The following is a 16440-nucleotide window of genomic DNA, read 5'->3' as shown; positions in this document are numbered from 1 at the left end:
GGAGAGCAGACTGAAGAGTTACATCTAGACTTCTGATTTCTAAATTATCTTTTCTTTAGCAGATTAATTACATTTTTTTAATTTTTTTTTTACAAATTCTCGCAGGTTTTAAAAATCTGAGGTGAAACAACTCAAATCTGACATACGTATACAAAGCGCAACCCTTTCATCTGAAAGAAACGTTCAGCCCTGCAGGAATCAATTCTGGTTTCAAGGGTATAATGTACTGGTAGGAAATTAATCAAGAATTACAGGTTCTGGATTATTTTTCCACTTGTGAATCTCAACGTGGGAAAAAAAATATTAAAGAAGTAAAAGTTAAAATATATTTCTGGTTTTGCATTGATTGAGCAATAAGCTTCAACATTAAGTACCAGTGTCTCCAAAAACCCCTTTTTCTCTTAGTGCCTTATTCAATTTTATTTTTTAATATATTTTCTATGCTTAAATTGATGACGAAGTAATCTCTCCATTAATTGACAAGTGCTCCCTGTTTAATACATAGAAAATGTTTGTTGCTGTTTTAATTTTGAATTTATTTGGAATTATTCCAGTACTTTCAGAATTATCTCTGAAAATTACAATTTATTATAATATTCCCAAACAGCCGAAATGGCAGGCAATAGAGGTGCTGATTTAGTAGTTGTCGTGTGCAGAAAAAGCAATGGATGCATTTTGGAAAGAACTGCCGAACTTAGGTGGCTTTTTTGCTCTTCTTTATAGACAACAAGAAGATGCAGAATACTCTAACATTAACTTCCAGTTAACAACTTCTCTTTCCTCTGAAAATGATGTTCTGTGCAAGAAAAATCAACAACAAGCCGACTCAGAACAAGATTTGTGGCTTATGGCTGCGTTTATGTAGCATCCTTTACACTCGAGATATGGATCCTGCTCTCTATATCTGTATGATTCACTTCAGTGAAGTCTTTGAATTTTAGAACATTTTTCTTCTGTCATATGGAGGCATTCAGTCTGAACAATTTTGAGCTTTGAGACCTTTCCTTATCAAAAGAAGCTATTGTAATTATTTATAACTATAATCGTCTGACCTGCTGCAAAACACGGGCTGGGTAATTGTGTTTAGCAATTCCTTTACTGAATTAAGTAGCCCGTAATGGAGTTAAGAGTCTTTTTGTAAGCAAGATGTCTAACTGTTGTTCTACGCTTCTTCTTAATGTGGAAGAGATGTTTCTAGATTCCTGGCACCTTCTATTAGATCTGCATTAGAGAAATCAGTTTCAGTTGTGTTGAATGGCTGACATTAGGAGTGTTTCTTCTATTACCTTTTACCATAGATGTGTTGCTGTTTGGGGTTGGATTCTCTCTTAATTCACTTTTAATCTACAGGTTTTATACCGGTTCTACTGCTGTATTTTTGGGGTAAGGGGTTAACAGCTGATGCTTTGATGAGTTACAGCTTGACTATTTCTGTACCTTGGGGAAGAAACTTCATACTAAAGAGGGAGATTCACTTTTATTTGTGTTGTCACATATAGGCTGAGACTGTGAACTTCTCATCATCTGTTGGACTTCCAGTTTTGCTACTGTATTGCATAGTGTCTTCTATGAAGTCTCCAGGACCTAGTTAAAAAGAAGAGAAGAAACAGAATGAATGTCGATATGGGGGAAGTTACAGCAACTCTGGGGGAGACACAGTGATCAGGAGGGAACACAAGATTAGGGTGATCATTGCAATCAAAGAGATTACGTTGGGCTATTGTACTGTATCCTGTAGTGTGGCAGAGACTGAATTATCCTTCTGAAGTCAGCTTCTCTGTACCTATCATGATTTTGTCATATCTGAAGAACATCATGTTGGTTATTCAGTCCTTGTTTAACAGTTTCATGCCTTCCGTAAGTATCGTGGCCCAGGTCTAAAATCTTTCCTAGTTATCCTGCAGTTTTTCAAAGATGCTAACACATATAGACGAGTCAAGAATTTTAATAATGGCATTTGAGTTTTCACGGAGTTTTTTCCTCCGTCCCTTTCCTAAGAATTCCTGTAATCTTGTTTACCTTTTTTATGATTACTGAAATGGAACTGATGTTTTCATGGCAGAACCTACCGCAAGTTCTGTAGCCTCTTTCCTACATACTAATACCTTGATTAGAGACCTACACTTTTGATGAAAAAATATAATTGTTTTTTACTTTGTAGTGATTTTTATTTTCCCATTTTATCAGAGTTTTCCACAGTTCTTCAAAGTCAGTTCTTACTACTCTTCTCCTTGAATGACTTAGCTTTAACAGAAAACTCTTTTGCCTCATCCCTCATCCAATCTTCTGGAGTATTTATGAAAGTGATGAGCAGCTGTAGAAAAGCATCCTGTGGGGCTCCATTTGTGATTGCTTTTCATTCCTACCTTCATTCCTACTCTCTATTTCCAAACTTTTAATCATGCTGTTACCTGTTTCACTCCAGATCAATGGCCTCCTACTTGTCCATGATGTTAAATTTCTTCTGACCTCCTGCTTCCATGATTCTGATTGCTCTTTCTGGCAAGAAAATCCACACTAGTGTTGTTACCTTAGCCCAGATAAGTCTTCCAGGACTATCTGTGAACATTCATTGCCTTATGTTGAATCATCTCATGCCTTAGGAAATTCCTCCTAGAGAAGAGGTGATGAAACAATGCAAGAAGTGATAACAGCAGCTCAGTAGTGTGGGTTGTGCACATAGAACGAGGGAATAATGTCTTAACTCAAAAAAAGCAAAACATGAAGTCTGAAGGAAACATGCAAGTTATTGAAAAACTCAACAGGTGTTCTACAGAGTTACTAAGATCTTTAGAAGTACGGTCACCAATTAATCACCACTTACTCACGGCTTATTGGCTTCATGTCCATGCGGTGCTCATGGATGCCAGAAACTTGGATTCCAAGTAATCGCTTCTGACTGCCAGTCTGCGGAGAGAGTGACTTTTTCTTACTTTTATTTTTTTTTTTCTGGGGAGAGAAGTAAACTAGACTTTTCCATTCCACTTTTGCAAAGGTAGCATAAAGGTATGTTTGCATTGCACATCGCTTTTTCTGGGTAGGCAAATTCAAATAACATTTGTCATGCTTATTGTGCTGAACTACATGTGAGCAGGTGGCTTCATTCCTTGACATCCATGTCGCCCCAGTACAAGCACACCGGTGGTGGCAGTGGCAGTGTCAGCCTGTGCATAAAGAGCCCTGCCACAACCATGCCACGTGGAAATGGATGAAATGCCAGGGAGCAGCGGACGGTTACGGGAGACTTGGTGTAGCTCTCTTCACTTCTGGGAGTCCTGGCCACAACTGGTCATCAGTGATACACATCACTGCACTGACCTTCTTGCTCTCAGGGGCTGAGAGGCTGGTCAGGGCTGCATGTCATGACAACAAACACTATAAAGCTAGTGCATGCCTCTTGCATCGATCTCAAGAGTATATGCAATGGTGTGAAGGACCATCTTCCTCGGGACAGGAGGAGCCCCTTACCTAGCCCCATCCCAAGGGATAGGTTCACTACAGTGTCAAGGCATCCTTCCTAGACACAGGCAAGAGGGCTGAAGCCAATCAGGCCAGTAGCCATGGCCAAAGGCTTAATGTTGTCACTAGATAGCCAGAACAAGCCTAAATGCCTTGGGTGCTGCCGGCTTTGTGGAGCCTCTCTGCACAGTTGCAAAAGGGTGAAGAGCATAGTGGTGGGAGGCAGCACGTGGAGCACAGACATGAAGGGCTGAGGGATAAGTACTGAGCCATGATTGACTTCAGACAGTACCAATTTCAACAAAAAGGAAGTGTGGAATGAGTGACGGAATGCTATCTCGTGCAAATCCCAACAGGTAGGTATTTGCAGTTTAAAACAAACTGAATCATCTTGTTCACATGCTCAGATCTCTAAATCTGCAAGGTGTGTCTTTCCTCCACAAAATTTGTGCAGACCATGTGTCCAGAGATTTTCATCTGTTATCCCTGTCCCCAATAGTTTTGATTCTGTGAGTGCTGGGCTTACAGACTGGCTTGTAATTCCAGTTCCCCAAGAGTCCTTCTTAACCATTGGAATCACATTTGTCCAATTTTTTAACCCTGGCAAGGACATAGTTCTAAGCAAGAGATTACACATCTTGTTATACAATTTCACTATTTCCTTTAGAAGTTCTGGATGAATGCCATCTGGTCCTGGGCTGAGCTGGATTCAGTGTCTGCTGGTTAAATTGCCAGACTAAATGAGTAACAATTTGCTGTGAACTCTTGACTCCCCTTTTGGAGTGAATTTCTGCATGAAATACATTAAGATCAAAGAGGTTTGTTTTCCTAGGCATTTTTTTTTTGCATAGTTTTAGTCAAATCATAGAATAATTTAGCCAATATTCTTAATGTTTGGACAGTTCTGAGTTGCCTTTTTAACATCATTTCGCTCTCCACTAATTTAGCTAATTGCATGATAGATCACTTCCCATGCAGATCCGTATCATCTCATTGTCTCTCTGCAAGCTTTAAGAGAGAGAAAAAAAGGAAGCTGTTTTAATTAAATGCTTGCTAATCACAGATATAATTTTATTATTTAGGAGAAACAAAAAGTTGAATGTCTGTCCCACTTGAACTTACTCATGCATTATTTGGGATGTTGGAAGTTTTAGGCAAGAACTTCCTTTGAACTGGCTGCTTTATTAACAACACCAATTTATTAATAAAATTGGCTTTGTTAATTAAGAAATAATTTACGTACTATAGTGAAAGTGTGTAGATAGTTTAGAGAAAAGTATACAAAAGTAATTTTCCCCTGTATTGAAGGAAGAGGAGCCCTGCTAGACCATGATAACAAAAGAAAGAATCCACCTTTTTTTTTTTTTTTAGTCTTAATGCTTTTTTTCCTACTGTAATGTCAAATATTGAACACACTGGCTTTGCAGCCAGAACAGTTGCTGTGTTCTGTTATTTCATACTATGTGTATAATGCTTTTCTTGTCCAAAATCAAACCACATCAATCTACAGTTGCCTCATTCTTTTCCCTGAAGAATAAGCATCTGTTCTGTTTTATTTCACTAATTTGACAACAATCTTTACTTACATTTATACGGAAATTCCAATTGTAAGATGATGAATTTGGAAAAGCTTATCTTTACATTGTGTCAAACCTACAAATAATGTTGGGTGTGTTGCCAGTTCTTTTTTGTCTTGGAAAATGAAACAAAATAAATTAATTTGAAGAAATACATATGGAAAGTCATGGCCTACTTCTGTTCTCACTTGCCAGAGTTATGTTGGCATAAGGGCTCTGATTCAGTGGAGTTATACAAATACCGGGAGATCTGAAGTAGGTCACACTATTGGAGAACACACAAAATTCTCAGGAACACATTTATTATAAGCTTTTTCCAGGTGATTTGAGCTGGTGAGTAGTATCAGTGCCTCACAGTAACTGAAATTAAGACTTGTTTATATCATACTCATCTGAACTCAATAACATAAGCCTGAAATTTAATTCGGAGCATCTTGTTGTACCATCAAATTGCCAACTGCAGAGGAGTATCAAAGGCAAACAAGTTGCTCTTGCTGCCCTTGCAGTGCATCTCCAGTGGTCATGTACGGCAGTGCTGTAGCATGGAACTTAATAAATGCCTGGAGGACTCCACAGGTCTTGATAGATGATACTCCGTCAGGACACATCTCAAGGTATCTTTTAAATGATTTTGAAAGTGACCACTTTTCTTTCTTTTCAAGTGCAAATTCATAGTGTTTGAACTTCTTCGATGTATCATCCCCCTGACCTACACATGAGACACATTACAGCTGGTCTTGATGCCTTCATGGGCATCCAGTCAGCCTGTCACATCATCTTTCTCAGAAGAAAGGATAGGATGCCTCCTAGGTGATGGCTGCGACTTTTTTGCACAATATTCAAAGCTCACTGATGAACAGGGTGAATAAAGTATAACATCTCTCTAAATCTTCGGGTCCAATTTCATAATCATGTTAATGTCTTGTGGATTTTTTAGTTGAAAGCGCAGGCAGAAATTAATTTTCATTCCAGAGACTGCTAGGCAAATGTTGTATAAATTTCAGAGAAAACTGCTTCAAAGAAATATGTGTAAATAGTCTGTGGAGTGTAACATAAGATCACATAAAAATCCCTCTGGCATCCTGTGATAGCCAATAAGATACCATTAATGAGGTCTGGGGTCAATCATTATCTACTCATTCCTCCTACATAGTTTATTGTGCATGTTACGACTCATGCTGGCACTTCTCAGCCAGTGTTGGCCTGTCACTAAGCTCAGCTGCATCACCTCTCTCCATGTAGCCCTCTAGCTAATAGTTAAAATTGAGGGCAGAAGTTATAACAACAGTTGCTGGACAACTGAAGCAGACCCTTTTATTTTTGTGGATTGTCATAACTGAGGCATTAGTGCTTACAAGAAATGAGTAGAAACCCATGAAAGAGGAACACAGATCTTTTTAAAAGGTGATTGTTTCTTTTGTAAGCTATACGCTGAGTTGTACAGCCCCATTTTTTACTTCATACTGTGAATATATTAGTTTGCTAGAAAAAACAGCTCAAGATTCAAGCTACAGATGCAAAGAAATAGCCCTGTACACCCTTATGTTGTGGATACCAGAACCACATGCCAACTTATCACACATTGCCTGAGAGGTCACTTTTTTAATGATCTTGCCACTGTCAGGGTTGCTACTATTAACTGGCTCCTTTGAGCATATTTTTGCTTATCCGACTAGAATCAGTCAAAGGCAAAATCCATCAAATGTTCTAAGGTACCGGTTGATAAAAGTTGCTTTCTGAGGTAGTCAAGACAGTTTTTAATAAACAGGAAAAAAAATCAGATGCTGCCACCAGAAGCATTCCCCGTAAGTTAAAACGTCAACAAGAAAATGGTATACTTGTACTTCACACTACTTAACAGAGCTCAAAACCAGAACAGACTGCTAAATAATCCTCTATTTTTGACAATCAAGAACTGTAGTCTTTTCTTTTCAAGATTCCAGTTAAGCACATAACAAAGAGTCACTGCTATTTTACCACTAGAGATTTTCATTAGTAGATCCCACAGAAGTATATGAAAGAACTTAGTTACACTAACTGCAGTCATTATGTGTTTTAATTTACAGATTTAAAAAAAAAAAGCACAGGAAAGTGAAATACCACAGGCCACTCAACAAGCTGATGGAAGAGTCAGGAAAAGGAAGGCGGTGTCTGGTATTGGTCCAGTGCTTTACTTGTCAGACAGCTCTTTTCTCAAGAGGAACCACACTATATTAATGACATTAAAATCTATTTGATTTCCTCATTTCAGCAGAATTAGCTAAAGAGATGTTAGTTTTACAACACCAACTAACTCATTAAGGGACTGGCTGTGCAGTTAGCAGGGAGGGAATAGAGAAATCAGCTGATGTATTATTGGGTGAATTGGAACCAGCATGTCTGAAGCCAGGACTTTATTTAAGATTCCAAAGTTTATGTATGGAGAGAAGTTACTTTGTGTTTCATGACACCTGATCTGATATCTACATTTCTGGAGGAGTATCAGTTTCTGTAACAGATGATAAATACCTTTAAGGTAATATGATTGACATTTTTTCACTGGCATCTGAGTTTCCAATAATCATATAATCCTTGGCGTAAGGGAACCTAAGCTATGGGTAGCAATATAAGTATAGCCTCTATTAGAAAAATACTGAAAAACACACATATATAAGAAGAATTCATTTAATCAACAGTAGCTCTTGAAAGCTTCAGTTTTTATAGGAAACATAAACACTGTGGACGGCAGACTTCTGTTTTGACATAAATTTGCAAAAGTGTGCACAAGAAATCCAGCATAAAGTTTGTTCATATTTTGATGAATTCTTTATTACTCAGTAGCTAAAGAGTGGTGAAGAGCTTAACGTTTTTCAGAGTAACTAACTGGATACATCTCTTATCAACAACTGATTTATGACTACCAATTTGAGTTATTTAAGACAATTCAGAGCATGAAGTGAGGGTAGAGAATAAGAAAAAAAGTAGAACAGAAAATAAAGTATTTGCAGCAGGGTATCTGATTATCAAAGAGCTAGCCAAGGATTCAGAAGACTCTAAACATTTTAGGAGATATTGCAAAACTATTCTCCTTTAGAAGACCTTTCTACCATTGCTACTAGTTACAACATAGACAGTTGCTATCATCTATAAAACTCTACCAGCAATTCCCACAAAGAAACAATACTCTCTCCTTGAAAGTAATTAACCCCAGCAGGATTTTGATCTAATAAAAAGAAAAGCAAAAGGTTATACAATGTCTAGAATTTTGCTTTTTCTCCATTGTCATTATTTTGTGCAGGAGAATTCTCAGACAGTGAGATTATGGGCTGTCCCCTTCAAGTTCTGGGGCTCCTAGAATGAAAGTAAGATTAAAAGTTAGGCTCATGGCTATGCGTTTCCTTGTACACAATTAAGTATTTTATTGTTTGACTCTTGTTCTTTTACTGTCACAATCTCCAAATCAGTTTTTCTTTTTTTTAACTGGAACTCTGCCAGCTGATACTTTGGACTAATTATTCAACCAAGCAAGATGAGGTACAGGGAGACCTTCAGGATTGAAGACAATTTATTCCCAACTAAAGTTCTGTTCTAGGTCTTCATTTCTGGAATGCATACCTTTATTTGTAAAGTAGCCAAAATATCTTTCTATTTTGGACTTCTTTGATAGGTGTAATGCTGTCCAATAACTGGAGGTAGAAAGCTGTCAGTTATAGGTTTTCGGAAAATGAGAGCGATAGTGACAACAAATACTCTGATTTATATCAACTATTGTGCTAAGCTGTCCTGGGAGAATTTGACAGTATTTCCATTCTGAGTGATTTCAAAACATCATTCAAACATTGAAACACTGCAAATAATAACACACAGTGTTTCAGCACAGACAGGCTGTTAAAAGATAGCATTATCTGCCTTACTTGCTTACATGCCTTTGTCTACATAATTCTTACGAAAACACACTCTGAGGTACAATTGCTGTAGTTAGTTTGGGACTGTTTGCCCATGTTTATACAATATTACATTGTGCAGGGAATTAATGTGACTGAAAGCATGTAAGTTTTAAATTCATTTTCATTGTTTAGTGTTTGCTTACATTACAAAACTGTTTTAAAGCTGCCAAGGAGAACATTCAGCTCTCAAAAGAAGGGAGAAACAAAAGTCCAAGGACAACCCTACAAGAGTTTCTAGATCCCCTTGGTTTATTCTTCACTTTTGAGTCTTCCGTTTGAAAATGTAACAAGCAAGGAAACCAATCAACCTATTAATCCGTCATAATAAAAAAAAATAGGGAAAGGATAAATCCATTTTGTCATCAAGTCTTAATCTGAGGAACAAAAAGTACCTAAAATTGGTACCCAAGAAGAGATCTGTGTTCTGCTTTGAAGTTTATAGTTCCATTTCTTAATGACTAAGAAGAGGAACACTATGATATAGACACTAAGTAATGTATTCAAGGTTATTTGCTGGTTGTTGAAGATTTGCAACACACACTGATATAACTCTGTAATAAGTCACATATGTTCCAGGCAGTAAATAAAAGTATAACAGACAACCTTAAAATATTTATTACATTTTCCACAAAAGACAAATTTCCTTACTACAATACATAGGGACATTGGGACATCATTAAGTGGTAGACTTGGTGGCAATAAGTTTATGGTTGGACTCAATGATCTTAAAGGTCTTCTCCAACCTAAGTGATACCATGATTCTATTCTAGGTAGGATATGGTACTAAGAAACTATTTCAGTGGAGTAATACTCAATATTGTATAATAAATAAATAGAACATCAGAGTTTTAGATATTTTTAATTATAGGTATAGAATTACACATGTTTTTAGACTTTTAAAAAGGGACTTCTTTCTTGTCACAGCCAAATTCTAAGTTTTGTTTGCACTTACATCATACAGCCTCACTGAAATCAACAGGTTTGAAAAGGCAACACAGAATCTTACCCTAGCTTACCTATATACTAAATATCTCTGACCTGCAGATTTTAAATCAGAATCTCCTAAGAGAGCTCTTTTAGTGCATTTCTTGCGTACAGACTGATTGTTTAAAGTTTATAAGAGCTGTAAGCGGCTGAAGCAAGCTGTTACATGGGAACTGGGAAAACATTTGCTTGTGAATGTTGAATTATGTCTTTTAAAGGATTTTGATATGTACAGTAGTTGTATCAATTTCCCAAGAGACTCGCTGATAGATGAATATACAATTTAAAATTAAGGTATAAAATACAGTCATGTATGTAACGTATATACTACTCAGTATATGAACTGTTTTTGTGATTTAGCATGTGTTTTCCTTCAAAATGGATCTAGATCAATGGACCCATTTCTGTTTTAAGCCCAAGAAATCCTACATTTATGTAATTATATCTTAATAGTCATGGTAAATGTACACATAGGATTTTACGAATCAGAAGGTACAGAATGTAAATGGGCTAAAGCCCATGAAACTTGATTAATAACAAACCACATGAAAAATAGGCTAAAACTAATAATACTAGAAAAATTAGGGACTTCGTGAATGTTATTTGTTTTACATGCCTGGTAATTCACAGTTGCTGCTCAGCAATGCTATTAAAAAGTACCAGTAGTAGATATTATGACTTGAGATACATGATACTCTCTAGGGCAGCTTATAGCTATCTAAAGTCAAAGCCTGGTAGGAAATTACCTAAAATCAAGAACTGAAGCAATGTGAAACTCCTAAAACTAGACTGATAATGCTTGATGTCATTGGTAGTCAAGTCTAGCTCTGAAGTTCAGCCACGTACTAGATAAAATATATTAGTTCTCATGAATAATAGTCTGCAGTTTTCTGCTCTGATAAATGAAGAAGCATATCTAAGTTTCCTACCTTGTTCAGATTGCATCAGTGGCATTTGGGAAAAAATCTCACTACTCCATGGGAGCTGAATATTTTAAATAAAGTATTGTAACTTGTCAGAATATACACTATGACTTCGTAGAAACTAATTTAACTAAAGCTTAAAATTGCTGGGGGTGAGTCACTGACAAAAATTCCCTTTTCTCACATTTCTAGTTTTTGCTACACTTCTCAGTTATCAGCTCCAAACAATACATTGTGGTTCTGATTGCACAGGGGAAACCAGTGGATGTTATAAAGGTGAGCTTGCAAGATTGGCCCATAACTGAGATTAAAGGTCAATACACATTAGTCTAATACTAAGAATAAGCACATTGAGCAAAGGGCTGATTTTTCTTTTCTGAAACAAGCTGTTTGAATGAGAAATCCAGAGGGTAGCTGTTTGAATCTGATACTTTAGTTCACAGGTGAAATTCTGCTAATGGCTTGAGTTGGGTGATCTGGCTTAGGGATTTGAAACCCTCATGACTTAAAATGGTTCTGAGTGGAGAAAGAGGAAATGAAGGTCTGGACAAGAGTAGCTTTTTAGATGAAAAAAAAAAGCCAAACAAAAAAAAAGTATCCAGTTTTCTCTAGAGGAAATAAAAATGTTGTACTGCCCTGTCTGAAGGAAAGCAAATTTGGAGGGTTTGTGGGGCATAAGGATATGCATAGTTTTAAGGTGTTTTTTTATTTTCTTTAGAGTCTTATCTTTTTGGTTTGGCAGGAAAATAAAATATTGTTGCACACTTTTTTGTGTGGGTTTTTTTTTTTTTTGGTAGTTGTTTTTATTTTAATTGGGATTCCTGTGGCACTTGCTGGCTGGGACACAGCCATCCTTACATATGACCCTATCTGCCACTAGGAACTGCACATGCTGCCATTCTCTTGCCAGTGTCCCCTGTAGCGCGCAGACACACACACAAAAAAAGAGATATACACAGTGTTTCACAGTGTTTCTAATACGTTATCAGGGTGAACACAATGAGTAGAACCCCTCCAGTTCCTCACTACCCCTGTTCCCTAAGAAAGCAGCCCGAAGAGGAAACTTCATGTCCTGCCATTCCTAGAAGCAAGAAAATGAAAGATGAAGGTGGGATCAGGGCAGCATGAGTGTTGTGAATTGCTTACGGGAAGACTGTCTTGGGAACAGCTTGAAAGTGCTGGGATTTTGTTGGCTGCTGGGGTTTTGCTATTGGTACTGCTGGGATTTTGTCGCCATTACTGGGGTTTTCATAGAATCATAGAATCATAGAATAACCAGGTTGGAAGAGACCCACCGGATCATCGAGTCCAACCATTCCTATCAAACACTAAACCATGCCCCTTAGCACCTCATCCACCCGTGCCTTAAACACCTCCAGGGAAGGTGACTCAACCACCTCCCTGGGCAGCCTGTTCCAGTGCACAATGACCCTTTCTGTGAAAAATTTTTTCCTAATGTCCAGCCTAAATCTCCGCTGGCGGAGCTTGAGGCCATTCCCTCTGTCCCCCGTCACTTGGGAGAAGAGGCCAGCACCCTCCTCTCTACAACCTCCTTTCAAGTAGTTATAGAGAGCAGTGAGGTCTCCCCTCAGGCTCCTCTTCTCCAGGCTAAACAACCCCAGCTCTCGCAGCCGTTTGAAGCATAAATGTCAAGTTTGATTTTGTAGGTTGAGTTTTGGTATGTTGATACTGTGCTTGCAGTTAACAACAACTGATTTAGATAAGTTATTAGGAAGAAATTTTTTACTGTGAGGGTGGTGAGGCACTAGAAGAGATTGCCCAGAGGAGTTGTGGATGCCCACTCCCTGGAGGTATGAAGGGCCAGGTTGGATGAGGCTTTGAGCAACCTGATCCAGTGGAAGGTGTCTCTGCTTATGGTGTGGGGATTGGAACTGGGTGATCTTTAAAGTCCTTTCCAAGCCAAGCCATGATTCTGTGTTCTGTCATTTACTTTGGAATTTCTTCTGAGCATATTTTGTAGCATGTCTGAAAGAAAAGAGTAACAGTTACAAAGAGCCAAAATATTGCCATTGGCCCTCTTGGCCACCTGGGCACACTGCTGGCTCATATTCAGCCGGCTGTCAACCAACACCCCCAGGTCCCTCTCCTCCAGGCAGCTTTCTAGACAGACTTCTCCTAGTCTGTAGCACTGCATAGGGTTGTTGTGCCCCAAATGCAGGACCCGGCATTTGGCCTTGTTAAACCTCATGCCACTGGACTCTGCCCAGCGGTCCAGCCTGCTCAGATCCCTTTGCAGAGCCTCCCTGCCCTCCAGCAGATCAACACTTCCACCCAGCTTAGTGTCGTCCGCAAACTTGCTAAGGGTGATCTCCCTCACCCATTTGTTGATCTCCCTCACCCATTACTCGTTATAGAAGGCAATTGCCTCCTTTCATGGCACCTGCAGACAGTTCTGGTTATTAGGTCAAGTAATATAGCTGTGGGGAAAAAGGACAAGCTTCCAGGCACACAATGCTTCCTTCCCTTTTCCTGTCTGCTTTTACATTCCTGGAAATACACTGGTCTTCAGAATCATTTGGAAGCATTAAAATGTATTTTGCCTCATGTGGCCTTAAAAATGACAGTATGACGTGTCTGTTGCTTCATGTCCTCTCCTGTTTTCAATCTAAAACCCAATGAGGGAGAGAATATAGGTGAAATATTTCAGATACTGGCTATGTAATTTTCACTTTCCCTTGCCAAATTCTAGATGCTTTCTAGACCTGTTGCAGCAAATAAATAAAAGACACTTGGAATACTAGCATAAGTTATAGCTAACTGCAGTAACTCAAACCAACCAACCAACCAAAACCCCAACAAAAAAATCCGAAGAATAAAGAAAGGTGCAACACTGTAGAGCACTGCAGCTGCAAAAGGAGGTGTGACACAACGGGGAGTTGATGTTTAGGGGTATCTGACAAAGATGAAGAGATGAAAAGATGACAAAAAAACCCCAACCTCACCAGAAAAATTATGGCACCTACACCAGACCTTCTGATCAAACCAGAAAACCACCTTTGGTATGTAGCTTCATCATAAAGCCACTCTGTTCCGGCTGTACTGCAGTTGCTTATTTGTAATTTAAAAGTAAATCATGATGAAATTGTCAAACACTTATCACGTGAACCAAGTTAAACCAGTCACGTGACAGCAGGGGGACAGGGTTTGGTTGGGATTTCTGCCAGTACCTGTTATGTAAGTGATATTTTTTAACAATGACCTATATTTCTCAAGCTGCTATACAGAAAGCTCCTTGTAAGGAAAGAGAAACGAAGCACGAACCAAAGCATGAGATTTCTTAACTGGGTATGGTAAGGATAAAGAAGAAGAAGTTGACAACTAGTTGGTGAGGTGCTGTAAAGCTCTTTATATCATCTTGTTTTTTAGATTTGAGTGGCATTTACAGGAAGCGAGTTTTCCTACCCATACTGGAGACATAACTGATTGAATATAAACCCAGTGCATAGGAGAAAGGAAAGTAGACTGGAAATACCCTGGAAAAACAGGGAATGAAGAGTGACAGATACGCACATATTGAGAGTAACAAACAAAAGCAGATTTGGAGCAGAGGTAGTCAACTGTTGGAAGTTACTCATCTGCAGCTGACATTAGCTTTTTCTCCTGTTTTGTTGACTTACAGAAGATAAGGATGGCTTTTGTAGACTTGTGAAGTCCTATGACTTACACATGAAACTTGCCTGCTGTATGATTTCCTCATTCCCCAGGAGTAGGGAACTCACACTTCCAACCAGCAAAGTGCTGTCTTCTGCCCGTCTCCATGACCTGCCACCTGGCTGAACCGCTGCCTGCAGACCCCAGCATGGAAAACAGCCACACACCAAGCTGGGCTGCCAGCTTCAACATACTCAATCTCTGAGTGCCCACATATCAAGCCACTCTGATAAGTGACATACTCGCCAAACACAATGATTGCCAACTCAGTGGCAGTCCACAGGTTCCCCAAAAAAATTGGAAAAGAAAATGCTGCTAAGGACTGTGCCAGACAAGGACGGAGGGATCCAGTTTACACCCATTTCCCCTGTCCTATCACTACAAGCCTTTGTGAACAAAAGCTCAGCTTTATTGTAGCCTCTTCAAGCACTGGCAGGTTGCTATGAGATCTCCTTGGAGTCCTCTCCCCTCCCTCTCCCCTCCCTCTCCCCTCCCTCTCCCCTCCCTCTCCTCTCCCCTCCCCTCTCCCTCTCCTCTCCCTCTCCCCTCCCTCTCCTCTCCTTCTCCTCTCCTCTCCTCCCCTCTCCTCCCCTCTCCTCCCCTCCCTCTCCTCCCAGCCTGTCCTCATGAAGAAGATCCTCCTAATTTCCAGTCTAACTCTCCCCATTTTAAGCCATTCCTTTCTAGCAATAACCCGCTATAACCCCCAGCCCGAGGCGCGCACCCCGGAACCTTTGCGCCGGGCGGAACCTTCGGGCCGGGCGCTGCTTTCCGCCCGGGATAGGCGATAGAGGGGCCCGACTGGCGCCGTTGCCCGGTAACGCGGGCGCGGGCGGCGCCGCGATGCTGGACCCGGACAGTGGACTGTCCCTCACCATAGCGCGCATCGTGCAGCGGCTGCAGGGCTCCAGCCTCCACTCCCAGCTGGAGCGACAGGCCCGGGTGAGCCCCGACCCGGCGCCGTCACCGCCGGCCCCGCCTCCCTGGCCCGGTTCCCTCACGCGGCGCTTTGTTCCCGGCTGCCGACCCCGGCCCGGCCCGTGCGGCCTCCCTCCCCTCCCGTCTCTTGCCACGCCTTCCCTTCTCTTTCCTCGCCTCGCCCTGCCTCTCCTCTCTAGCCTCCCTCTCTCTGGCCTCTTCTCGCTCCCCTCTCTCTGGTCTCGCCTCCATCTTTCTGGCCTCCCCCCCGTCTCTTGCCACGCCTTCCCTCCTCTTCCCTTGCCTCACCTTGCCCTGCCTCTCCTCTCTAGCCTCCCTCTCTCTGGCCTTGGCCTCGCCTCCCTTTCTCTGACTTTGCCTTGTCTCCCTTCCCTCTCTCTCAGACTTTGCCTTGCCTCCCTTCCCTCTCTCTCTGGCCTCGCCTTGCCTCCCTTCCCTCTCTCTCTGGCCTCACCTTGCCTCCCTTCCCTCTCTCTCTGGCCTCGCCTTGCCTCCCTTCTCTCGCTCTCTGGCCTCGTCTTGCCTCTTTTCCCTCTCTCTCTGGCCTCGCCTTGCCTCTTTTCCCTCCCTCTCTGGCCTCGCCTTGCCTCTTTTCCCTCTCTCTCTGGCCTCGTCTTGCCTCTTTTCCATCTCTCTGGCCTCGTCTTGCCTCTTTTCCCTCTCTCTCTGGCCTCGTCTTGCCTCCCTTCCCTCTCTCTCTGGCCTCGTCTTGCCTCCCTTCCCTCTCTCTCTGGCCTCGCCTTGCCTCCCTTCCCTCTCTCTCTGGCCTCGCCTTGCCTCCCTTCCCTCTCTCTCTGGCCTCGCCTTGCCTCCCTTCCCTCTCTCTCTGGCCTCGTCTTGCCTCCCTTCCCTCTCTCTCTGGCCTCGCCTTGCCTCCCTTCCCTCTCTCTCTGGCCTCGCCTTGCCTCCCTCCCTTCTGTCTCTGGCCTCGCCTTGCCTCCCTTCTCCTCCCTCCCTCTC

General features: G+C 41.1%; 1 protein-coding gene across 1 annotated transcript in view; it reads left to right on the top strand.

The window, feature by feature from the left end:
* The first annotated feature begins 15338 nt into the window (after positions 1 to 15338).
* The window catches only part of TBC1D19 (TBC1 domain family member 19), a 51863-nt gene continuing 50761 nt past the window's right edge, over positions 15339 to 16440 (top strand). Inside the window, exon 1 of the mRNA XM_069856217.1 lies at positions 15339 to 15483. Within this exon, the coding sequence (XP_069712318.1) occupies positions 15385 to 15483 (99 nt within the window). The 5' untranslated portion in view covers positions 15339 to 15384. The remainder of the gene's footprint in view (positions 15484 to 16440) is intronic.

The sequence above is a fragment of the Phaenicophaeus curvirostris genome, chromosome 4, assembly GCF_032191515.1.
Source record: "Phaenicophaeus curvirostris isolate KB17595 chromosome 4, BPBGC_Pcur_1.0, whole genome shotgun sequence".
Taxonomy (NCBI): domain Eukaryota; kingdom Metazoa; phylum Chordata; class Aves; order Cuculiformes; family Cuculidae; genus Phaenicophaeus; species Phaenicophaeus curvirostris.
The sequence above is the reverse complement of the archived record's forward strand: the minus strand, read 5'-3'. Positions and strand labels throughout refer to the sequence as shown.